Source organism: Alternaria rosae, assembly GCF_020736505.1.
Source record: "Alternaria rosae strain MPI-PUGE-AT-0040 chromosome Unknown BKA58scaffold_3, whole genome shotgun sequence".
Lineage (NCBI taxonomy): Eukaryota > Fungi > Ascomycota > Dothideomycetes > Pleosporales > Pleosporaceae > Alternaria > Alternaria rosae.
Genome location: NW_025763572.1, coordinates 1692648 through 1716730, shown reverse-complemented (window position 1 = coordinate 1716730; position 24083 = coordinate 1692648). Strand labels below are relative to the sequence as shown.

The 24083-nt window shown below is 52.7% G+C and overlaps 11 protein-coding genes across 11 annotated transcripts; 4 read left to right on the top strand and 7 right to left on the bottom strand.

Annotated features, from left to right (window-relative positions):
- Positions 1-804: 804 nt before the first annotated feature.
- BKA58DRAFT_399865 (uncharacterized protein) lies at positions 805-1506 on the bottom strand (the record flags this gene model as incomplete). Its single annotated transcript, XM_046171567.1, has 1 exon — positions 805-1506. The coding sequence occupies one exon, from the start codon at positions 1504-1506 to the stop codon at positions 805-807; it is 702 nt and encodes a 233-aa protein (XP_046027664.1).
- Positions 1507-2327: 821 nt separating this feature from the next.
- Positions 2328-3243, bottom strand: BKA58DRAFT_126227 (uncharacterized protein). The gene has a single exon (XM_046164298.1). It carries the CDS (start codon positions 3062-3064, stop codon positions 2456-2458), a length of 609 nt encoding a protein of 202 aa, XP_046027663.1. The 5' UTR covers positions 3065-3243; the 3' UTR covers positions 2328-2455.
- A 180-nt stretch (positions 3244-3423) lies between these two features.
- Positions 3424-6169, bottom strand: BKA58DRAFT_437654 (uncharacterized protein; the record flags this gene model as incomplete). The annotated part of the gene is made up of 2 exons (XM_046173506.1): positions 3424-5345; positions 5395-6169. 2 exons carry the CDS (start codon positions 6167-6169, stop codon positions 3424-3426), a joined length of 2697 nt encoding a protein of 898 aa, XP_046027662.1.
- A 258-nt stretch (positions 6170-6427) lies between these two features.
- Positions 6428-8533, top strand: BKA58DRAFT_126213 (WD40-repeat-containing domain protein). The gene is made up of 2 exons (XM_046164294.1): positions 6428-7966; positions 8022-8533. The coding sequence occupies exons 1-2, from the start codon at positions 6686-6688 to the stop codon at positions 8373-8375; spliced, it is 1635 nt and encodes a 544-aa protein (XP_046027661.1). The 5' UTR covers positions 6428-6685; the 3' UTR covers positions 8376-8533.
- Positions 8499-10002, bottom strand: BKA58DRAFT_126222 (ribosomal protein L22/L17). Its single transcript, XM_046164297.1, has 3 exons — positions 9907-10002; positions 8817-9797; positions 8499-8761 (listed from the first exon to the last, which is right to left on the bottom strand). The coding sequence occupies exons 1-3, from the start codon at positions 9944-9946 to the stop codon at positions 8622-8624; spliced, it is 1161 nt and encodes a 386-aa protein (XP_046027660.1). The 5' UTR covers positions 9947-10002; the 3' UTR covers positions 8499-8621.
- A 346-nt stretch (positions 10003-10348) lies between these two features.
- On the top strand, positions 10349-14934 carry BKA58DRAFT_126216 (uncharacterized protein). The gene is made up of 3 exons (XM_046164295.1): positions 10349-10979; positions 11129-11195; positions 11409-14934. Exons 1-3 carry the CDS (start codon positions 10619-10621, stop codon positions 14758-14760), a joined length of 3780 nt encoding a protein of 1259 aa, XP_046027659.1. The 5' UTR covers positions 10349-10618; the 3' UTR covers positions 14761-14934.
- Positions 14935-15615: 681 nt separating this feature from the next.
- On the top strand, positions 15616-17090 carry BKA58DRAFT_126218 (uncharacterized protein). The gene is made up of 3 exons (XM_046164296.1): positions 15616-15964; positions 16199-16445; positions 16498-17090. The coding sequence occupies exons 1-3, from the start codon at positions 15868-15870 to the stop codon at positions 16997-16999; spliced, it is 846 nt and encodes a 281-aa protein (XP_046027658.1). The 5' UTR covers positions 15616-15867; the 3' UTR covers positions 17000-17090.
- Positions 17091-17879: 789 nt separating this feature from the next.
- Positions 17880-18460, top strand: BKA58DRAFT_380275 (uncharacterized protein). Its single transcript, XM_046169889.1, has one exon. The coding sequence runs from the start codon at positions 17903-17905 to the stop codon at positions 18272-18274; it is 372 nt and encodes a 123-aa protein (XP_046027657.1). The 5' UTR covers positions 17880-17902; the 3' UTR covers positions 18275-18460.
- A 1056-nt stretch (positions 18461-19516) lies between these two features.
- BKA58DRAFT_126201 (NMT1/THI5 like-domain-containing protein) lies at positions 19517-20944 on the bottom strand. The gene is made up of 3 exons (XM_046164293.1): positions 20795-20944; positions 20644-20746; positions 19517-20597 (listed from the first exon to the last, which is right to left on the bottom strand). The coding sequence occupies exons 1-3, from the start codon at positions 20827-20829 to the stop codon at positions 19677-19679; spliced, it is 1059 nt and encodes a 352-aa protein (XP_046027656.1). The 5' UTR covers positions 20830-20944; the 3' UTR covers positions 19517-19676.
- Positions 20945-21631: 687 nt separating this feature from the next.
- BKA58DRAFT_126172 (uncharacterized protein) lies at positions 21632-23262 on the bottom strand. The gene has a single exon (XM_046164291.1). It carries the CDS (start codon positions 23162-23164, stop codon positions 21812-21814), a length of 1353 nt encoding a protein of 450 aa, XP_046027655.1. The 5' UTR covers positions 23165-23262; the 3' UTR covers positions 21632-21811.
- Positions 23263-24004, bottom strand: BKA58DRAFT_126171 (uncharacterized protein). The gene has a single exon (XM_046164290.1). The coding sequence runs from the start codon at positions 23851-23853 to the stop codon at positions 23362-23364; it is 492 nt and encodes a 163-aa protein (XP_046027654.1). The 5' UTR covers positions 23854-24004; the 3' UTR covers positions 23263-23361.
- Between the last annotated feature and the right edge of the window lie 79 nt (positions 24005-24083).

Below are 24083 nucleotides of genomic sequence, written 5' to 3'. Positions count from 1 at the left end.
CGATACCCCTCCTGATTCAGATGCACATGATCGCCAAACCTGTCCTGGTCTAGCAAGTGTCTCGCTTCAATCCACTTTTGGAGAAGCGTCTTTACTTGGTGCGGGTAATGGGGTACCGAGTTGAAGACCCGCGGTAAGTTTTAGTACGTGTACTGTGTGGTGCGTTTGGTGCGAGCGTTCCTTGAGTTTGGCGAAAGATTGAAGCTTTCCTAGGAACTCGGCATCGGACTGGTGCAGGAAGTTTACCTTCGCATCTGTAGATATGCTGGACGCTGCATTGCTCGGTTTGGCGTTGGAAGGCATTTCCGGATTGACTTGAGATGTTCTGATTTCAAGAGGTTATAATGGTGCGACGTTTCGTATGTGTAGATAGTTGAAGTAAAAGTTGCGATAAGAGCAAGATGTATGCAAACCGCTCTGACTGAGGTGAGTAGCTCTCATACTAACTAGATGGGACAGTGGGATGCAACTGCTAATCCGCGGTTAAGGGTGGAGACGGCAGCGAATCAGCTTGTAGATATCAGCAATTGTTCCTGCTTGCAGCTAGATTGCGGCAGCAGGAAAGGACGTCACAATTTTTAGGGCTGATATGCTGGCTGATCAATGTGACTACCGTCATGATCATATAAACGTAAGCAGGTCGTTTATTCTATACACTCAGAAGTCTGCTCGTTCGTCAGGTCGAACTGCATCCCATCCAGGGTCCTTTTTTTGGTAAGACGAAGAGGCCCCATGTTCGATAGTCTACCACCTCACCCCTCATGTTCGTACATGAGGGCGGATTCTCCGTTCACTACCACGACCTTAATTCCGGACTGGACGATCTGCCCACCTGTGGTGGCCGTACGGTGAGTCTTTTGGCCGAGTCGACACAGTCTTGATCGTCACACGATGCTGGATTTCATCATTGACCGCCTGAAAGATACCAGTAACGAATTCTGACCTCTCTGTGACATACTCGGACCTCTCCTCCACGTCCTCACCATCGATTATATTGGAATGTTGCCAGCGTTCTTCTCGAGCTCCGTTCGTTTCCAAGCCAAGCCGCTCACACCAACATGATTCCACTGGATCAAATTCGTTATCGCCGTCTCCGCAGATGATCGATACGATAGTCAGATGGCATGTAGGGAACCCGATGCGACCGAGGTTCTGAAGATAAGCCTCGACACTCGATCCACTTTCTTTGCTGTCCTCAGCGTCGTAGTATAGACTCTCGGGGTTGATATTGACGGTCAAGTAGTACAAGCTGAAGCTCATCTGCGCATCCGTAACTATCCTTAAGAAGTTGAGATAGAAAGGGGTGTCAAGATCGAGATTGATCTCGAGACAGCGCACAAGAGACCTGATAGCAGGTGGAGGATAACGGAGAAGCCTCCCTTCTGAAGAGTTCCCACGGTCCCACAAGATCACCATCCGATTGAACTTGTAGAAAACTTCTAGGACAAGCTTATTGATTTCCGGAATAGAGAGCAAGGGTATCACCGTCATATTGGTAGTCGTCATTCTTGGTTGAGTGATGAGACTCGTGTGGTGTGAAGGCGTTGGTAGTGTGAGCGAGATGTATGATATAGAGTGGCGGCCTCAGAGCTGGACGTAATGCAGGTATCACCCGCTAGGTAAAGTCCGTGCAGCGCTACCCACTAGACAGGTGCAGAACTGACATCACGTGCACCGAAACGCTTCCAAGGTTCTGAACGGCAGTGAGAGTTCGGTGGGGTCGAAACTAGGTAGGCGTTACCGGTCCTCGTGTGTTCAACAGTGGCTTTTTACAGAAACCTCGGCGATACGCCTTCTTTGGGGGTGTGGTGTTCCGCCCATGATCTGCGCGATAACGACTACAATGTGCAATGCTCCTGGGAAAGATGTTTCTTATTGAGGGCTGAAAGGCATTGTATACATGTCAGTCAAGACGCCACCTCCCGTATCTGAGGCGTGCTCTCTGATGACTGAATAGAATTGATGCGCCATGCCACCAGCCCGTATAACCGTTTGAGCCTATCCTCATAGCATCTCCACATGTTCTACGCTTCTGTCCCCCTGCCGCGACAATACGGCGCAATGTGGACGAATATCCCTCATTCAAGCAGTCGAAGTGCGTCTCGAAGGAGAAACGCTTCAGAATAGTGGTTTGAGGCCTGATAGTCCTGGAGACAAGTCTCACGCTGTGTAGTGACTCGGAATTGGGCGGTCTTGTCATACCGATAATACCACGTTCGATCGTGCGCTCGCAATGATCGTCACAGTGAGTGCACTCATGCGCATGCTCGACTTCGACCTGGATGTTCTTGGCCTGCAACAAAAGGCGCGCCTGCTGTGGGAGTCGCTCGAAGAATACGATGTCTGGAAGATCCGAATCCTCTGGAAGACAGTAAGGCAAGTGAATCACAATGCGGAGTTCTTTCAACGAGGTGAAGTATCTTCTTCAGCCAGCCTTGGCCTCACCGTCATTTGCCTACGAGTACGGTTTCTGAGTCCGGTTTGTCGAAAATATCGACGTTGTGTACCCGGATTTGAAGGATGCGCGGCGAGGATGAGCTAGGACAGCTAGTTGCGAGCCTTGATAGCCGCCGCAATAGAATGGCTCCAAGGGGTATCCATAAGTCTGTATTTCCATGTGTATCTCGAGCTTCGTAACAAGATGTGCGATGGCCTTGGATAGATAACGGAACGACAATGCGGCGCAAATGGGGTTTTGTAAAAAGTGCTCAGCTGGAATGGCGGTCTTGACGGTCAGACGTGACCCGAGCACAACTAACCAGGTCAACTTGAATGTGTTTTCGTGATAATAGACCTGGAAAGCGATACTACACAGTTCTTTATTGGTAAGCGCGGTGTTCAGAAAGCTGGGTCCGTAGATAAAGTCATGGCTACGACTGGTGACGCTCCAGGGAAAGCGGAGATTGTGTCGAAAGATCTCGAGCTTGAGTTCCTCAGGAAGCTCATTGAAGCGATCGAATTTGACATCGGTGTTGGAAGAAGTAGTGGAGAGGAATAAATTCTTAGGCGAGTCCTTGGGAACGTCGATGCCGGGTGAGAGATGAGCCTCCGAGTCTTCGGCCATGTCGTCTTGGGCGATTTCGAGTCTTGGCTTCAGAGAAGAGGGACTGGCGGGTTTGGAGATTGACCGGGAGCGTAGCTAGCAGCTGGGTAGCATGGGTGTGTTTTCAGTAGAGCTACTGGATGCCCACCAGTATCGAAATGGACAAAGAGCTCAGTCCATGCGCCCACCACGGTTCAGTTCACTTCGAAAACACCGCTGATCGACCAATCGGATGAGCAGTACCACGACGTCAGCTGTCGGATAGTTTCTCAGGTAATGCAGGAACGCTTTTGCCGAGGAAAGGGACAGTGGCAAAGGTCTCGTGCGATCTATGGTAATCCATATCCCCGCTCGACCACACCGACAGCGGATAAGTTCGCTCAATCTGCATCTGCTTCACTATCAATGGTAAGCTCCACCATACCGTTGATCAAACATGTGTCTGGCCGAATGAACCAGCGAGCGGCGGCCATGCTGACTGTGCCTGCACTCATCACCAGTGTTGCAATGTGCGGCTTCGGGAGCTCTTCTAGCACAGCCTGGTTGTCTCTCGGAAAGTCCGCTGCCTTTGCAGACCGCGAGTAGAAGATACGAGATGACAGAAGGGGTACGTAAGTACTAAGTCGGAAGAATCGCGGGTGGTGACTCTCGGCCTTCGAGATTGATGTGTCAGATCGTTGTCTTGAAACCTTCTTGACATTGGCGTCCTGAGTCTGCGCAATGTCACGAGCTTTCTTTGGAATGACGAGCGACTTCCGAATCTGGTTCTGACTCCTTCTGTGGTCGATAGGTAGGGTTGAAACAGTGTTGTTGGCAACAAATGGACTGACAGAGGCTACGTCTAGATCCATAACGCAAGGTTGCCAGCTCTCATTGAACTCAACGGGCTCGAACGATGCGCCTTTGTTGCGCATATAGCTCTGCTCGATGACACCAGAGCCTCGTAGTAATGTTGGCTGTGAAGCGCCATGAAAGTTGTGCAAGTGTTGGAGGAAAGCTTCTTCTGACGTGTAGAATTCTTGATTGCACGAGCGATATCGATGGTAATTCTGCGCATGTTCGACGTGGAACGTTCGATAGCCAGAGCCGCAAAGGTGGCAATGGTGAGCTTTGGCCGAAGGAAAATCTGGACAGAGGGGTGGACCTGCATTGTCTGCAGCAACGTCGTCGAAGCTCCGGAGAAATCGACAGCTCCACACACGACAGTGAGAGTGTTCGTTCATATCTTTGACGTCCGTGAAGACCTTTTGGCAGTATCGGCATCGGAAGGATTCGTACGGTGTAGTCGAGTAGAGGTTCTCCAAGTGGTTTTCCTTGCGCTCGCTCCACCACACGGCACGATCAAGCTCACGCGCGACGAGGTGCTCAGCAACATGCTCACATCGTTCGGGCCAATCTTTTGACTTCTTTCCACAGAAGCCACAATGAAGCATAGGATCGTCAAGCTTCATTGGAGCTCCGAAGCGGCGCCACTTCATGGCAAGGTCCTTGCAACCAAAGTTGTGACCTTCAGCGGCTAGTAATCGAGCTTGACAGCCGGTGCGTACCGACGGATGTTTAGTGTTGGCGAAGTGAACATGGTGGAGATGCTGGATGAAGTGATCGCGGCGATAGAAAGTTCTTTGGGATTCGGGCTTGCTTCGGCATTGTTGGTACTTGTGGCCAGCCAGGTGAGCATCGTCGGGATGGGCCTGGCCACAGAATGGACATGCTTGAAGAGTTTCAGATGACTTCGTGTCACAGCAAATCCAAGTGGTCCGAAGCGCATGGACAGAGTCTTCGTGGCGTATCCATTCATACTTCGTCTTGAATGCCCGCGGACAGAAAGTACAGAAAAAAGGCAGATCTTTCTGGGGTTCACCTGCACTGTTCACACCGTTAATGGCTTGGCGAGGAGACTCTTTCCACGCCATCCGACGTCTGCCTCGACGGCGATCACGACCAAAAGACGAGGTTTTACTGCGGCTACCGCTGGAAGACACCGTATATGTTGTGGGTGCAGTGCCTTCAGAAGAAGCAATCGACGTGATGACGGAACCTCTGCGACCTTGCCTAGACCCAGACCATCCACTATTTGGGATGCTTTCGTTGAGAGATTCAACATCAACGGCAGCCTGCACTGCAGACAGTTCAACAGCTTCCTCTTGGTACGACTGTGCAAGGTATACCGCCAGAGGCGGTTGCGGCAGTTGATTGGCGTCATCTGCTCGCTTTTGGAGGCTTTCCAGACTATCCTTTGACAACTTCGTCTTCAGCGTGCGATCGCTCTGGCCTGCGCCATCCTCTATTGCGTGGTGAGAATCTGAATAGGTAAGTCGAAGCATGATCTCATGAAATTGGACACGACTCACCTCCACACTTCTTCCTGGCTCGGGTGTTATTGAACCAATTGCGGACTTTCTTCACGTCCAGATTGGCTTGATGTGCAATGATGTCCAACTCCCACGCGCAGGGGTATGGATTGGCCGCAAATTCGTCCTCCAACACCTGCCTTGCTTCAAGTGAGATACGACACTGAGGGCCTTTGCGTTTGGCTGATGCTGGTTTCCAAGTGGCGATTGAAGGTTGTTGCTGGGATGCGACCGACCTGACTGGTAGCTGTTCCAGTTCAAGGGAGGCATCGGTCGGAGTGATTGATTGATCGAGTACTGAAAGACGCAGCCCGAGCTGAGAGTGCGGGGCATCAGTTAAGCTGCCTTCATCATCGCATTGCATTAGCGCAAGTGATGACAATGAAGGTGGGAGAGCGAGATCTGTCGCATCGCGCATCCTGTGGTCCTTCGCATGTTCCACATCAATCGTTTGCCAATTGACGTCTGCTCTTGAATCTACACCCATTTCAATCATGGACGTCGCCAGATATGCCGTTGGGCGAGACGGTGGCCGTTGCTGGTTTATATCGCTAGTGGAGAGATCATGCGCCACATCATACATGGGCAGGTCGTACAATTGAAGGGTATCCTGGGGTGCTGGCTCCATAGCCCAGTCAATAGCCGTGACATTGCCTGGTTGAAAGGATGGCGCGATTTGCTCACTTGAGGCATGGGTGTTATCAGCTTCGGTGTTGTGTTCAAGAGCGGCGAAGTCGAAGAAGTCGTTCATTCTGTCGAGCGCGTCGGGATCCATTGTGACGCGTCTAGTGCGGCCCCAGTGGACGCGCTGAGAGTGGTTTATCCTGGAGCAAGGCAATCTATCGTCGGCAGGTCAATAGGTCCGAATCGCAAAGAGAGACATTTGATGTTTGCGGGGCGCATGACAAAACGTGGAAGCCGGCTTGACGCTGATGAGGTGAAAGGTGCTGCGGCGTTGGTCATCTATTGATGAACTGGGTGCGATCCTCCAGGCAACCAACACTAGCTAGCTCATGCTGTGTGACGAAGAGCCCGGCATTTTCCCACGATGATAGCAGTCCATAAAGACGGTCTTGACAAGTAAACGTCACGAAACAGATCATCGGGATCTGCTTACTGGCGACTTTGATGTTGATATTCACCAAAGTCGGCACCTGTCCGCGTTCAGGCCGGGAAGGCGCCACCATCCGATATCGTTAGCGCAACTTCTTGACCCACCGAAAAGTTCCTCCACCCGAAAAGCTCACGACATTCGCAACTCCACGCGCATTGATCGCATCCAACATTCACAATGGCGGCTGAAGTACAACTCCTGCAGCCTTTGAAGCTGCCGAAGGGCCCTTCTACCCTCACGTCCGAGCAAAAATACTGGAACTCATTCGCCTCGGAGCTCAAACTCGACCCTTCACAACATTCCTCGCCCGTAACTCACATCTCGATACCGCCGCCTCAGCCTGCCAATACGCTTTCGGCCACCCAGGATCTCTTCGCAGTCACGACGGGATCGCGCGTCCAGATTTTCTCCTCCAAGAGCCGAAAGGTTGTCAAGACGATATCGCGCTTCGGCGTCGACGATGTTGCGCATTCGGGAAACATACGGCGCGATGGCAGGATTCTGGTCGCAGGAGGAGATACTGGTGTCATACAAGCGTTCGATGTGAAGAGCAGGGCCATCTTGAAGACATGGAAGGAGCACAAGCAGCCCGTCTGGGTCACACAGTGGAACCCCACAGATCTTACTGGTCTGATGAGTTGTTCCGATGACAGAACCGTACGATTATGGGATTTGCCGAGTGAGAAGAGCGTGATGAAGTTCGACGGGCATCAAGACTACGTGCGAAGCGGTACTTTCATGCCTGCGCAAAGTGGGCTGCTCGTATCTGGAAGTTACGACCAGACGGTACGACTTTGGGATTCGCGAGTGGGCGGAAAGGCGGTCATGGTGTTCAAGCACGCTGCGCCCGTCGAAACCGTCCTCCCTATGCCGTCCGGAACGGCCGTGCTCGCAGCAGCAGACAACGTCATCAGCGTCCTCGATATCGTAGCCGCAAAGCCGATCCACATGCTGCGTAACCACCAGAAATCTGTCACCGCGCTCTCGCTAGCGAACAATGGCGAACGCCTCCTTTCCGGTGCCCTCGACGGCCACGTCAAGGTCTTCGAAACAACAGGCTGGAACGTCGTAGGTGGGATGAAGTACCCTTCGCCCATCCTGTCACTAAGCGTCATCCCGAATCAAAAGGAAGACAGACATATTGCGGTGGGTATGCAATCAGGTCTTCTCTCGATCAAGACCCATCTCTCCGGCGAGCAGAAGGTTCAGGCTCGTGAGCGAGAGAAGGAGATGAAAGCGCTCATGGAAGGCAAGATCGAAGAGTACGATAGGAGCAAGAAGCGGAAGCGCGGAAAGGGCTGGGAAAAGCGCATCCGAGGCAAAGACTTCACCGGCGAGAGCGCAGATATCGTTATCGATGGCAATGCGCGGGGAAAGATCACTGCCGGACAGCCGTGGGCACATGCGCTGCGGAAGGGCATGTACGCACAGGCGTTGGATATGGTGCTCGAATCAAAGGTATGCCTCCCATTCTTCCTGTATACCCCTGAGACTAAGACTAATACTTTGTAAGGATGCAAACGCTCGCAGCCAGTCTCTTACCCTCCTGACCGCTTTACGCCATCGCTCTGCTCTCCGAACTGCTCTCAGCAACCGCGACTCCGTAACCCTCCAACCCATCCTCCGCTGGTGCATAAAGAACGTTTCCGACTACCGCATCACACGTCTGACTACCGATGTCGCGCTTGTAGTCCTGGACCTATATGCCGACCAACTGGGCAGAAGCGAGGAGGTCGACGATCTAATCATGGCGCTCATGCAGCGAGTCAAGGTGACTGTCGAAGCAAGCCAAGACGCCTGGAAGGTACGCGGCATGCTAGATATGCTCGTCAGCAGCGTCGGCGCAGTAGACGGCGTGGAAGCATGAGAATAGTAAAGGGATCTTTTGTTTGCATAGCGAAGGCGTTCAGGATCTTGTCACATGTTCAAAAAGTTGAAAAGGCAGCAGCAGCCATGTACGCTATTGACCTTGGATGGATGGTAGAGAGATACCCGGATAAAGCGATTGGTATTGCTTTGGATGATGGGGAACGGTTGATCTTGAATGGTATATTGTACAAGCCAGTTTTCTTCCACCGGCTATATATGCTATACACTGAATTCGTACAGTCGTCTACCACAGGCAGTATTGCCGTTGTGATGTGACGGGTCGGTCGGGAAGTGCGGTCCACAGCTTGCGGTTGTCACGCTTCTTCTGAATCTCGTCTGAGATGCGCAAGCGCGTTTTCTCTTCTTTGAGAAGGACGGAGAAACCTGTTGTGCAATGTTAGCGCCCAGTCCTCCAGAAGAAAGTCTGCGGCCCACTCACTCGTCGTTCGGTGCTTCAGCATATTGATAGCACCTCGCGCCCGGAACTCGGGGGACTTCCAGCTCTCTCCTGGTCCCACCCACGCCTGGTCAATGTAGATCTCGCTGGGGTCGCGGACTACCTTCTTGCTCCCATCCTTCAACTGTATTGTCGTGTCCTTGAAGAAAGGCACCTTGACCGGCTTCGCCTCCAAACTGCCATCCTTTTTCGACGTTTTGTAGTCCCAAGTATCCTTCGGTCTCCCCGCATCCGTAGCTGTCCTTTGCTTTTTCCAACGCGACACCGCGGCCTCTTCGCCAGCCAGACCCATTCCGCGGGCTGCAATGGCTTCGTTTTGCGCAATTTCGAGACCCTTGATGACGTCGCGGGCAACACGTTTCTTGGAAAAGCGGAGTTGGACGAGGGCTTCCGAGACAGTCTTTCCGGCAATTTGGTTCACGACCTTCTGCAGCTTCTTGGTAGACGTAGGAAGGAGTTGTGACTGGTAGAGTGACTGGCGTTCGGTACGGAGTAGCTTCTGCGCCTTTGTCATGCGGCCGTGGCGCTTCACGCCGGAAATGACGAGTTTGCGCTCGAGGCGCCTGCGGGCTTTCTGGTCGGGATCGATCGTCATATCCATAAGCTTCTTTTCCCCTTTAACCGCCACTTGTTGTTCCCGCTTGTGGTATTTCGCCTTGAGTTCGAGTTCTTCCTGCGGACTCAGGTCTGGCCGCCAGCCGGGGATCTCTTTTTCGGGTAGGAAGAGGGAGGTTGGGGTTACGGCGAAGTCTCCTGTACGAGGGGTAGGGCGCACGGCATCTGCTGATTCGTCTTTTCCTTTCGCACCTGCTCGTTTTGCCTTCTTCGATAGGTAGTCCTCGATGAGCGGGTTGGTGAGGTCATCGTTGTCTTTCTTGCCTCCGAATGAGATGTTGCGCTGGGCGATTGAAGCAATTGAACTCGAAGGTATCCATTGGGTGTGTGGGCGGAGGGCGGCGAGGGCTGTTCGATGTCAGTCTTGATGTTGTTCAATGTTGTACGGTCCGCAAGAGCGATTAGCGCTTGGATGGATGCGGGGAAGGAGGCGCAGAAAATGTTTCTTATGGCTTACCTGACTGCCCGAGCCGCCGTGAGGGTATCCGGGCGCTCATAGCGATGCTCGACACGACGGTGCTGCGGCGTTGGTGATGCCAGTGCGGTGAGGTCTCGCGGGAATTTCTGTGGCACGGCGAAAGGCTCCGCGCAGGGCGCTTGCAGGGATGGGGCTCGGCAGATCATCATGAACCAGACGCAGCGATCAGCTCGCAGAAGAAATGTGCAGGAGTCGTGTCGTCCCGCTCCTGTCCAGACCACCGCCGACTTGAGACTCTTGACCCCGTTGACGCGCATATCGTGACGCGCCAAACGTCGTGCTGTTCCGCCGCCAGCTCACTCCGGGAGTCCGCATCCAGCTGCTCCGAGTCGCGAAGTGCCTGCTCCATCATTACTCGATTAGTCGCAGGCCCAAGCTTACCTGGTGCACCTAAGCACCTTTTCTTCTAGACCGGGTGTAGGCCTTCTCACCCACGACGCCGACGAGGTCATCTCCCATCACACTCGCTATCCCCATCGCCTCGCGCCTCCGACGGTCCTTTTCGCGCCACACGCCCGCCGTCGTCCCATGCCGCTCGTTACGAGGGACTCGATGCCTAGTAGTTTCTGTAGCTCGCGACCGTAGAAAGAGAGAGCGTCGAAACACGCCCGGCGCGCGTGCAGCATTCAAGACAGCCTCTGGATCGCAGTGCGTGCCGAACAAGAGCAAAAGGCCGTGAACGTTGCACACCATGGATATCAACTCGCTGCTATCGCCATCGGACTCGCCTGCGGGCACCCCAACACCACAATCCGCCCCGACCATCCCGTCGCCGTCACTACTCCGATCCCCGGGCAAGCGTACAAGACGCCAGATGCCATCGCGAACACCTTCGGGTCTCAGCCAACAGATCAGGTCGTCCCCGCAGCCGCCGCAGCCACTCCAGCAGCGTGTACCGTCCCCAGGGTACGCCCACATCGCGAACGGCGCAAGAGGAGTACACAGCGCAATGGGAACACCACAACAAATAGCATCGCCGCATGATGCGCGCATGACGCCCCCGAACCCCATGTACCGCCAAACATCGACACCGGGCATGGACACACTTGCAGGTACGTGCTCGCTTTCTTTGATGTAGTGGCACAGTGCTGTATACGGCCCCAATACGGGAGGACCGCAGCTCGGATATGCAGGGAGAAAAAGGCCACAACAAGCGACGACGAACCGCTAGCCCATGAAGCACTTGCTAATATATTCACAGATCTTGCCAGCATGCAGCAACAACAAGCTGCGCGCCAGAGCTCTGTAGTCCACCAACGGCCTGTCACGTAAGTCTTTCATCTGTACTGTTCATTCTCGTCCGCCCCGTTTCCGAGACCACGACTGCACCTGCATGTCCACGTGTAGCGCGCTTTCTATTTTGTGGGGCAGGCAGTGACGTCCGGGTGTCGCGCTTGCCCGTGATCACGGGTTGCTGTTGCCCGTTCCGGCAGCCTAGCTTTGTCGCGCAAACTCCACCACCAAACACTGACCACTCCCAGACTGCAACACCTCGGACAAAACCTCTCCGGTGAGTCTGTAGCCAGCATCATGTCTGAGGCCTCACCGCGACCGCGCAATTTCATCACTCGCTCTCTCGACCAGCAGCACATCGACTGGCTCCACCAACTGGACAAAACGCTGCTCGAAAATCCATTCGACTACTACAGCCATGTTTCACTCGTCACCACTCTACACCAAGGCCTCCAAAACCACCTCGCTTCGTTCGACTCCGATCCAAACGCGTACGAGCTGGTCCAGACTCTGCGCGATGCATACAAAACCATGTCAGACAAGTACCCGCTTGGCGAGCTCTTGTGGCATTACCGACTGAACGACGAAAAGACCCTTGCCAAGGATGTGGAGCAGCGTATGGGTGTGCTCGAACTGCACAAGCAGGCAACGCAAGAGGAACCCTACAGCGCAAAGCTTTGGGCTGCATACGGCGAGTATGTGAGCTACCTGGTCGCCTGCTCTTGGGAGCAAGTACCTCCAGAGGAGTGGTCTGAAGAGGAGAGGCTGATTGGCCGAGAGCTCTTCCAGCCCCAACTGCTACTGGACGCGCTGCAAGAAGGTGCTGAGAGAGTCAAGTACAACCTCCAAGAGAGCAATCTCGTGTGGGACCGCTATCTACAGGTTCTGGAAGAAGACCTCGAGCGAGGAGGCTTCAGCCAAGAGAAGGCGAAGAGAGTAGCCGCCATTTACAATGACCGTCTCGGCCAACCACACGCAACATGGGCAAACACCCTCAGCAGATACTCATCCTTCAACTCTCGCTACAACCAGAGTCACTATGAGCAGGTCATGGATGAGGTAGTGCAAAAGAACACACACATCAAACAGCAATACGCCAACCGCGAAGAATACGAGTTCAAACTCCTCCAGGCTATCCAAGCAGGCGACCAAGCTGCAGAGTACACCGCCATGACACGCTACCTCAAATGGGAGAAGAGGACTATGGGTGTTTACAGCTTCCATCTCGTCAACGCACTTTATGAACGAGCCACGCTCCGATTTCCTGTCGATCCTTCGATATGGGAAGATCACGTGGAGTTTCTTATTTGGCAAGACAACCGGTCGGTAGATCTACTCAACGTCCTCGAGCGCGCGACACGCCATTGCCCCTGGTCTGGGTCACTCTGGTCTCACCGGTTATTGACACTCGAAGCGGAAAACAAGCCATTCGAGGACCTTGAACTTGTCAAGCACACAGCCACTGGATCTGGACTTCTGGAGCACACTGATTTGGATGAACTCATCAAGGTCCAGCTCGCTTGGTGTGGATATCTTCGGCGAAGGGCTTTCGATGATCCTAGAGCCACAGAGGATGATGTTGATGTCGCTGAAGTTGGTATCCGATCCGCTTTGGAGTTTGTCCGGGAAGTTGGCATGAAGAAGCATGGTAGAGAATGGACGGACCGAAAGTATCGTCTTGAGCGCGCCCACATCAAGTTCTGGCTGCAACGCGGAGATATCGATCAAGCCCGGCAGATTCAAGACTCCATCACCAAATACCAGGAGGACTCTTACGACTTCTGGTATCGCTGTTACATATTCGAGATGCTTCTGTGGGCGCCACATGCAACAAGGAGCAAGCAGAACGCAGGTCAACCGTTATTGCCGCCTACTCAGGCCACTGCCATTTTGGAACGTGGCATGAAACGCTTACAAACGATTGATCAACCAGAGCTGCTCATCGACATGTACATTAGCCATTGCGAGCAGCACGAATCAGCGTTAAAGGTACGGAGCGCAACGATCGAGCGACGACGAGCTGAGCGCATCGTGTCCGTCCGGAGGGAGAAAGAACGAGCACTTGCGGCCGCTGCAGCTCCGCCACAAGACACGCCAGACAGCCAAGTCGGAGACAGCTCAACAAAGCGGAAACGAGAAGACGGTGACGAGGACGCAGTATTGAAGAAGAGCAAACATGTAGAGATCTCAGAGGCTCTTGACGGGGTCAACGGTCAAGCCAGAGCCGCGAGCGAAGCACCCTCAGAAGCTCGCTCTACAGGACAGAAACGAGACCGCGAGCACACTACAGTCATCGTGAAGAAGCTACCACTCAACACCACGCAGACTCGAATACGCCAATTCTTTACCGACGCAGGCACAGTCCGCAATCTAGTACTGAAAGAGGAGAAGGATAGTCTTACGGCTGTGGTGGAGTTTGAATCACCCGAAGAAGCCCAGTATGCTCTGAGCAAAGAGGCGAAAGGATTCGAGGGCCACAACATATCGATCGAGCGAGGTCAAAGCACGACGCTATACGTCACGAACTACCCTGCGCATGCCGACGAAGCTTGGATCCGGAACCTCTACAGTCCATTTGGAGAAATTATTGGCATTCGCTTCCCTTCACTCAAGTACGATGCGCATCGCCGGTTCTGCTACGTTCAGTTTGCTTCAGCTGAACAAGCGGTCGCTGCGACACAGCTGGACGGCACCGACGTTGAAGGATTGAAGCTAATCTCAAAGATCTCCGACCCCAACGCCAAGAAGAAACGCGATGGCGCCACCTCCGAGGGTCGTGAAGTCTACATCTGGCATCTCAACTTTAAGGTCAAAGAACGAGAAGTCAGGGACGTCTTCTCCAAGTTCGGCAAGATTGAGAGGACCAAGTGCCCAACTATCAGGTCGACAGGCAACAACCGCGGTTTCTGTTATGTCGTCTACGATAACAAGGATAGCGCTGATGCTGCAGTGGCAGAGATGCATGAAAAGGAGTTTGCGGGCATGAAGATCAATGTGGAGATTGCAAAAGAGCGGCCTGACACGAAGCCAAAGGTGCAATCAACTCTCGAGAACACGGAAAACGCAGCCGCTCGCGAAGGCACCCCCGGACAGAGCGACGCTGCTCCTGAAGCCGCTATCAAGCCTGCATCATTCATGGACCGATCCATTGCAATCCTCAACCTTCCTGACACTGTGCCTGACGTGCGCATCAAACCGCTTGTCGAACAGTATGGCTTCAAGAGGATCAAGCTCGAACCTCATCATGGTGGTGCGATCATTGAGTTCACGACCGTCGAGGGTGCTGGTAAGGCTCAGTTCGCACTTGAGGGTAAAGACTTCGAGGGAAGGAAGCTGCGCATCGGAACAGTTCAGGACCTCAACAAGCAGAAAGGAGAGTGGAAGGCGAGCAACAGCTTCATCCAGCCAAGCCGTGTTAACCGACCTACTGCTGCTCGCGGTGGACGTGGACGAGGCAAGCCCGGTCTTGGTCGCCCAACCATACCAAAAGGTGCTACAACGACGAACGGTGAGCCGAAGAGCAACGCGGACTTCCGCGCACAGTTCTTGAAAGAGCCTGCGAAGGAGGCAAACAACGACAACGACAAAATGGAAGAGTAATGGCAGAAGATGGGAGTACGGTTGCATGTCAAGGCCCGTGTAGGGCCTGACTGGTGTTTATCAGGGCGCGGGTTTCGACGGCCGCTTACGGTTCAACTGCATACTTTGGCGTTTGAGGATTGGTTTCCCATGGATCGGAGCCGGTATGGTTGGCTTTCGATGTCCTCTTTCCTCTTGGTTTGGTGCTGAGCACCGTGTGTGTGTGCAGTATAATACAATGAGTGTAAACTATACACGAGTCATACCTGCTTCACTGTAGTGCATGCCATGAGGAATTACGAAGGGAGAGGAACACGCTTACACGACACCGCACGCGGTTCACCGCGCTGGACCATCCAGCTAGTCTAGATGAGTGGTGGGACTCAGCCCAGCTTCGATATTGCCCTCTGCGCCGGCAGATGCGGAGACAGTCATCGAAAGCAGGCCGCCAAATTTGCTGCAGTAAGATCGATAGAAGTCCAGATGCCGAGCGCGAAGACCAGAAACAGGTATGTAGGCAGTGCCCCAGTGAGAGTCGCTGTCGATAGTCTCGCTATCTAGTAGGGGTGTGCGTCTACTAACGTCTTGGCCACACCAGTGCGGCTCGTCAAAGTCGTACATGATACATTAGCGCCTCGGTTGTATGCGTGTACCCGTCCCGGGTTGCATGGACTATCACGACTCGAAAGCTGTCATTTTGTTGTGTTTTGCACAGCATCTTCTCTTGTGTCCTTTATACGACCTAACAGGTGGATTTACGGCAAACTACAAGCCCTGCGATCCTTGCGGCCCCTTCTGAAGCCTTATTTACTATGTTTCTGATGCGACAGCAGGCTAATGAACATGGACGGGCTGATGAATGCAGGTATCCGAAATGCAGCAGCAAGGGATGTCAATTGCTAACCGGAAGACGCGGTTTGCGTAACCTGAGCCCTGACGATCCGAATGGGGAGGGCAACTTTCAATCTCAACATAAGTACTCTCGCCCTTAAAAGCAGGCAGTGCCGCTCATCTTCGTGGTATTCCTCACTCGACTCTACATCGACCTTCCAGTGATACGTAACACGAGCCAGCCCTTGGACTGGAACGCCAGTCCCTCACACTATTAACAACGACAAGTGTCTGTCAATGGTCGTCTTTAAATCTGACATGAGTCGCCCAACCTTTGGCGATGATGCCGAATTGAACAGACCAGATGCACACAGTCATAAGGATGACGTTTTCGGTACGTTTGATATCTCAATCAGTTCCTGCTGTTCTTTACCTTCCAAGCCATGGCTGCCACCCCGCATACCCAAGCGCAACTTCAGTGGCCATCGCGAACTAAGACCAGGTGCTGTCGAAGTCAACGGCCCATGGTGCTCTGTTCCTTCTCTTCTTCTTCTTTTTTCTTCTTCTTCTTTTTTCTTCTTCTTCTCTACACTAGCAGCATATAGCACTGTGTTCACTAAATCTACAGGAGCTTTTGAATGCCCTAATGCTGGCACAGCGGGCGATGGGGTATACGCCTTTGGTCCATATCCTCTGGTTCCCTTCGTTGAGATGCACCCTAATAACTTTGGCGCTCGGCAGATGGAGTCGTCGATGAATGTGTTGCTGGAAGAAGCTCCACATCAAAGCGCCACTGCTTGTGATTGCGCTCACGAACAGACCTGCTTTTGGAACAATGTAGCGCCCATCGCTGGAAGGTTCTCAGCTGACTTCAGGTAAGCGGACGCTGGTACTCTTTTCATGGAATAGGAACTGACACTCACGCAGTCAGGCAACATACCTATCAACGCTACCTACACTCCCATTGGAGGATGATGAAGCAATCATTGGAAGGCAAGCTTCCGAGGCTCTTTTGAGCGCATTAGAACCCCCGTTGTTGGCAACAATGGAGTCTTATACCCCTACGCAGGACATGTTCGCAGCAAACCACACCCCGATCACCGCCAGCAATAGCGAATCATCTGTTCCGGACCTCAGTTTCGTCTCGACCCCTCATGTCGATATCGGTATGGACGCCATCATCGGTACAATCCGCTTGAGCGGCGACATCAGATGCCAACACCTGGGTTGTACGCCAACCTTTGGTCGGCTCACTGAGCTCAGAAGACATTATACCGAGTTCCATGCAGTCGATAAGCCTGTATTCTGGTGCAACGAACCAACGTGCGGACGTGGTTCCATTGGCGGCCGACCCTTTCATCGTAGGGATAAAAAGAGGGATCACGAAAGGAAAATGCATTATCGCGGAGTTCATCGAAAACGACATTGACCAGTGGCGGGGATTTGAATTGACCTGCCATGCTTCGGCATGGCAAAATCGTTTGTTGTGTAGCATGGAGGTCTCTTTGTCGGGTGCCATTCTATGTGTTTGGGAGGGATGTTCTTTATCGTACTTAGGCAGCGGACTTGGGATTTTCGTTCTTAATAAAATCGCTTCACGGAAAGGGCAAGTCAACTACATCTGATGTTTCGTAAACAAGCAACGAGAGTACGCTCTAGCATTCCATTTTTAATCAAATTCCGATGCCACTGCAATGGACTTTCTGATCTCGCCGACATCTACGCACAAAGCCTAATCGATGGCTCATACATAACACGACAGCTCTCGGCCTCGGGGTGGGTCCCCGTCGCCTTTCAATCCAGATTAGCCAATATGCCGCCGAGCAAGATGTGTGACAATAACGGAAAACGTGCGCGAATGCGTAACGTAGCGCTCGAAGCGCGCTTGACGCGGTCGCTTGGGCTGTGGTCACGATCACAGATTCAAAAGCATTGTAGTCAGGAGTATCTGTTGCGTCCAACAAGTCAAGCGCAATCTCTTGGAGTCAAAAGGAAATCACAATGGAGAGGGAGCTGTTCCGATAAATTTCATGCTAAGTCTGATAAAGAGATAGTCATATGTAAGAACATGACACGCTTTTCTTGCCTCTCCTACTATGCAAGTTCTTCTTACGTCCTGTTCGACTCCACCTAGGCATGAATGCAAAATATATTCTCGTCGTCAAGAGCTCGTTGGGGCCTGACCATCATCGTTGTCTGTTGCCCTCAAGCGGAACCTGAGAGTTTCTTCCTCCTCTCCGCCAGCATTGCTCGGATCTTTTGTACCCGGACGCGCAACTTGGCGGAGGGAGGACCCAAGCAACATGGTCGACCGACTCTCGGATGATTGGCAATGGGCTCGAACTTCATCCGGTTTCTTGCGTCATCTTTGTTTTCTTTTGTTGCGTTGACATCGACAGCAGCCGCCTCAGATAGCTCTTGTCGCGTATTGTGCAGCCACTCCTCCCAGCAGGGCGCAGCCCAGACAGGGTATCCTTTCTTTCTCGCAAAGCCTCTCATGTCCGAGAGGACACGTGTCGGGGGTGCTGTCTTGAATTTGAGTGCCTTGGCCATCTCGGCTGCGATGGTTTTGAAGTCCCTTGCGGAGACGTCCCTTCCAAAGGCGAAGAGCAACCCTTCTGGCCCGGTGATCTTGACTTTGGGCTGTCTCCTCTTGGTGATCTTGGTGCTCTTCATGCTCATGATGCTCTCGGGCTGCGGTTGAGTAGTCCTGGCTGGTTTGGCTCGCTTCCTCTCCAGTTTGTTCTGCTCTTTTACGAGCTCTTCCGAAAGGCAGTCTCGGTATTTGTGCTTGTAAATCTTGATCGCGTTCTGAATCCACCGTTTATTTCTCGGCAGTCCGCTGAACAAATGGTCCTCGTTGATTCTCTTTGCCACGAATACTTTGGACTGCTCGCCCTTGCTCGAGGAGTTGTAACAAGATGGTTTCAACTTGAAGTAGTCCTCGGCTGACGGCTTGTTGATGTGTACACCCATCCAGATCTCATTGCCCGTATCAGGGTCCTTGGCGACAAGCATGCGCTTAGAGGCATCACAAAAGACGTAGTCCTTTGGGTCTTCACCCGGCTGTTCACATTAATGTTAATCCCAGGCATGACTCGTTGTTTGCTTCTTACGCGGTAGTCTTTCACATCTTCGTAGCAAGCGGCCATCTTCTTTTCGATGTTTGGCATCTTGTCGGCCATTTGTTGTTGTGTTGGGATTGTTTTGGGAGTAGTAATGATAGAGATGGACAGCTATTGATGAGAGATGTTATTGCGATGGTGTAGGAAGGATGGAGCTAGAAAGACGACAAGGTTTGGTTTATCACGATCCAAGGGTCCCAGGTGAGAGAGATGAGGTATATTGCACTAGCTTCCCATGTGGAAAGAAAATAGAATCCTTCGTCCGGAATGAGAGTCTAGATAACTAGAAGGATTATCCGTCACCTGTAGTCTCTAGTGCGGTGAGGGCTGTGAAGGACGTGAGCTTGTTCAATTCCGCGATGGTCGTACCCGTTTTGGTGATGTTTGCGCCTGGCAAGATATGCGAGACGCATTCGGGAAGTTGGAAGCTGTGATCTGTTGTGAGGGTAAAGCGACTGGGTGGCGACTGGAAACTTAAGTCGCTGTGAGACGAAGCTTACCGGACGCGGTATTTGGGAAGGCACGTGATTGTGACTGCGCAATCCCGAGGTCGTGAGCAACAGTACCGTTCCTGCACCGCTATTGACAACGAGATGCCGCTTTACAGATCGCCCAACTCTTCGCAATCTTCTGCGTAATTTCACACGACAGATATGGCTCATATGGCGTGACTGTGAAATCCTTGAACCTCTGCATGGCCATTCACTGATCTACTTGGTGGCCGGAGATGCTGGTCTGGCTGCCGATCCTGTCAGAGCTCCTCTGATTTTGATGAGCCTAAGCCCTGGTACACTACATAAACAGTTTGTTACTGGCATCACAGAAGCGACGTACACTGGGCAGTGAAGAGATCCTGAGCGAGTGACAATTTCATTCTTCATGTCGAGATTGTGCTGACAATTGAACGGCAGCCCAAAGATCTCCGACGCGTTGAGATGGAGTTAATGATTGCATCTCCAAATTCGAGTGCCCAGGGACGGATCAAGCGGCAGGGGCAGCAGCGCCAACGACGGTCTTGCCAGCCATGGTCTCAAGTCGCTTGAATCCTCCATGCTGTTTCACACCCTCCTGCAGCTCGACCATCCTCTTCTGATCACCAGTGGGGTCGTCAGCCTCCTCCTCCAAACCCCAAGCCAAGTACTCGTTCGTGTAGTTGGGCTTGAAGCTGTCATCCAATACGCCAAGCCTCTTGCCATAACGAGTAACCTTCTCCCAGTCACGCTGAACATTCTGAAGATCGGGACTGAAGTACGCGAAGCTGCGCTCGAAGATCTTACGGTTGGTAGGCGTGTTCATAGCCGACTTGAAGTTGCAGAACTCCTCCCAGGCTTGATCAGGAGACGCGAGGACGAAGTCAGTCGCGCGCTTGCATGCGCGGAGGAAGGCTCGGACCTTTTCGGGGTTCTGCTCGATGAAAGCGTTATTACCAATGTACAGGATGCTGCAGAAGCAGCAGCAGCCGAGTTGGGCGAGCTCGTCGATGCGTAGCATCTTCACTTCATCGCGCGAGCGGTTCTGGCTGACGAGCCATTCTTCAAGCTCGACCATCTGGACGTTTTCGAGACCGATGCCGGCGTCGATTTCGCCAGTGATGATGGAGCGGGTCACGTTCATGCCAACACGGACGGCCTGGTAGTCGTCAGGCGACATGCCGTAGTGTGCGGTGAGCTCGTCGAGCTGGATCTTGCCAAACTCGCCGACGTAGCCGATCTTCTTGCCTTTGAGGGTGGTGAAATCGGGACTAATGCCGGACGAGGTCAGGTATACGACGCCAGTGAACGGCTCGTTGAGAAGAGAGCCAATTGACTGGACAGGAAAGCCACGAGCGGCGGCGGCGAGCGTGTGAATCATCGCCTTGAAACCGAGATCGACCTTGCCAGATCCGATAATCTCAGTGACGTCCTAGTATGATTAGCTCATGTGGTCAAACCGCGAGTATCGACCATACACTGGGGTCATTAGGCTCGAGCAGAGCGACCTTGATGCCTTCATCCTTGAAGTATCCCTTGCTCTGAGCAAGGTAGAGGGGAGCGTGGTATGGCGTAGCGTGCCTGTTCACCGTCAGCATAACCTTCACTTAATCTAGCTGCAAAGCGCACCAGTTGGTCAAAAAGGTGATCTTATCAGTCGACATCTTGACTTGAGTGCAGAAGCTGAGCTAGTCAGTACGCCAACATAGTGGGGAAGGGGTCATCATGAAGCAGCAATAGTCCTTCGCGCTGGAATTATCCAGATCAAGTTTGAACGGTATGATCTCAGAACAAGCCATCAACGACCAGATCCCGGGGAGGGATCTAAATCGCTGGTGACTTGAACACCCGCCATGCTTTGCTTCTGATGGTTGAGATGGGTACCTGATGATGCCATGCTGGGCACCTGTTACTTGACTGAGATGGAATTCTGGTGTGCGAAGAGCGGAGCCGAGTCGGCTTCGCTTTGCTGGTTCGACGATAGCATCGTACCAAATTGGATTGGATCGGGTTGGTGTAAGCTGAATATGTGCGATCGGAGAGAGTCGAGGAACAATTGAGGATGCAGTTCGAAGTCACGGCTAGAGCCAGCTACTTATACTTTACTTCTCATATCATCTGCTGAGGTCATGTATGGGTAAATTGCTCAATGTAGGTGCATGTGTTGGGACATGGTGGGGCAATGAGGGGCACACTTCCCGCGTGCGTCAACACACATCACTGAACCACCAACGCATGTTATGTGTGCAGGATGGCATGTCTCTGAGCCATTGCCATTCGTTCGGAATGGACAACGGGCTCTTTGTGAGCCATAGTACTAACCTAGATGAGCAATCCGGGATTATTGAACCACGTCTGCGGAAGCTCATACGCCGATCTTATCCTTCTCCAGCGAACGGATTACTTGGCTGAGATGTCCGCGTTTCGCCAAACCGGATGAGAGGGAACAAAGTTTCGTCTTCTGCTGCGTCTCTGTGAGCTGTCGTAAGTGTCATCTGAAGCGGCACGCAATGACATGTACCATGATCAATATCTGCTTCTGACCTCGGGAGTGTCGTTACTATGGAAGTTTGATACTACCTCGTGTATGCATCAACGAGTGTAACGTAACAAACATGATCGAGCAGCCTGTGTTGAATTGAAGTGTTATTTGATCCTCCATATTTCCAATCTCTTTTCCAACCACCCGTCCAAGCCCTGCCACATCGAGCTATCCATGCCTTTATCTCCCAACCTCTCGCAGAAGTGCCTCAAAGCCTGGCACCTCTGCTTGACCCATTCTTTCTTCTCGTCTTCGCGACCACCCTTCATCTCTCCAGAAATAGCGTGTGCTACCTTTGCCTCGCACACTGGACATAGATATGGCGGTTGTCTTACATCTTCCTTCATGCTACCTGTGCCCTGCATATTACATGCATAGTATACACAATGGTCGACCGCGAAACAATGTCCTAACTCATGTGATACTGTACGCGCGAGACGTGAGAACCAAAGTGCCTGGTATTCTTGCACCTCTGATGTAGGCTTATAGGTTGTCGCAGCCTGGATAGCCGCTTTCATCGCTCCACTCTTGCTTGACTCTTTCTGTCTCTTCGTTGCAGGTTTGGCTTTCACATCCTCCACAGCACACAAGTCATCGACGAAGGTCTTACAATGACTCCACGGCCACATGTGGCTTCTATCGATCTCGTCTCCTTCTCGTTCGTCTAAAGCCGGGTTATATCGCGCAGTCTGCACAACTGCCACTCTACTGCCTCCATACGCCCTGCCACAGCAGAAGTCGTCATCGTCAGACTCGTAAATGTCGTGGTCAACTAGAATGACCATTGCATAAGCGTCAGCAGGGAGAATTGAGATTGCTGTGTCGAGGATGTCGTCTAGATTCAGTTGAGCAGGGAAAGCAGTGTCCGGCGCAGGGCGGACGCGGATTCTGGTACACCGATCTCCATGTGATAGACCTATGTACTTCGGCAGAGCGGCGCTTCGACAACCCTTGGCGGACTTGGTATTGGACCCCCATGATGTCCAGGTCAATGCAGTAGGGAAGAGGCGAACAGGCATATCGTGATAAAATGCGGTGAGATAGTCGACGAAGTGATCCGCAGATGGAGATGGTCCGGCTTTACCCTCGCCTTTCAATTCATCGCAACCGGTTGGTACTACCCAGTGCCTCATAAAGTCCGCCTTTTTGCTGATCCCAGGCACTTCGACTACATACAACTTATTCCTTCCTGTCGTCGACAATACTTTGTTTCTACACTCCTCGTTCAGCCATTCCTTCGTACTCTGCGGTGAAGAATCTGGATCATAGTTGAGATCGTCGTGAGGTAGAACTAGGGGAGCGGGAAATGTTCCGATGGAATGATCCTTGACACTCTTCGGCGCTCTTCCAGACGTCGTTTCTGCTGATGCACGTGCTGCGGCATCTGGCTGTTCATATCCAGCTAATTCTGCGAAGGGCGAGGAGTTTAGTTGCAGAACGGTGTGCTTACATGCCATTGCGAGTGTCAGTACAAAAAAGATGTGAGAAACATGGAAGGAGAAGGGAGAAGGATGGGAACTGCTGCCTGCATGGTGGCGGCTTGTCTTTGACGCTAGGAAACCCCCCGCGACTCATGTCTACACCTCGCTTCATCCTGCCGGCTCATCGTACCCGATTCCCGCCTTCCATTCCCCGTGCTCCTTCGACCGTAGATTTACCACAGCGGATCGTTCCTTCCCCAGTACAGCAAGCTCCCTCCAATCGCCAAGCTGTTGAAGATGCCAACATAGTGACCCGCGATCTTGTCCTTCGCTCCATACGCGCTGACAATCACGGTATCCGCGATGGTTGCGACCAATCCTGCCATAACCGCAACACCCAAGCTCCTCCTGTCTCGCAGTACCAGACCAAAGACTGCTAAGAGAACGCCATTTTGAACGTTGCGCGCTGCTATCGCTGCTACAAGGGCTTTCTTGGTCTTTTGATCCTCGTCATAGGTGCTTTCGGTATTGCTGGAGCGTTTTGCGGATGTAGGCGATGTGTCGGACTCGGCTGAGATGGGAAGACCGTAGCCATCGGCGAAGAAGGAGGGGTCACGTAGACCTATTATTCCGAAAGGGACGATTTCGAGGGTTGCGATGAAGAGCGCGAGGCATTCCGCTGGCGGAGGTAGGTGGTGGAAGAGGTTGCGGGCTTGAGTCGTCATGGTGGCGGACTGGTTTGACACTCAGGATGGTCTCGGAGACAGTTGCAGCAGTACAATGCTTGAGAAACGAGACGAGACATGGTGTAATCTTATAGAAACAGTTGCCATCGATGCAAGAGATACAGGTGTATGTAGACTTCCTTGAACTCCCATTGGCTGACAAGTTCGGACTTCGGATGCGGGGATTGCAGGGCTGTCGCGTCGTCTTCCGCATGATCCCTTCACACCTC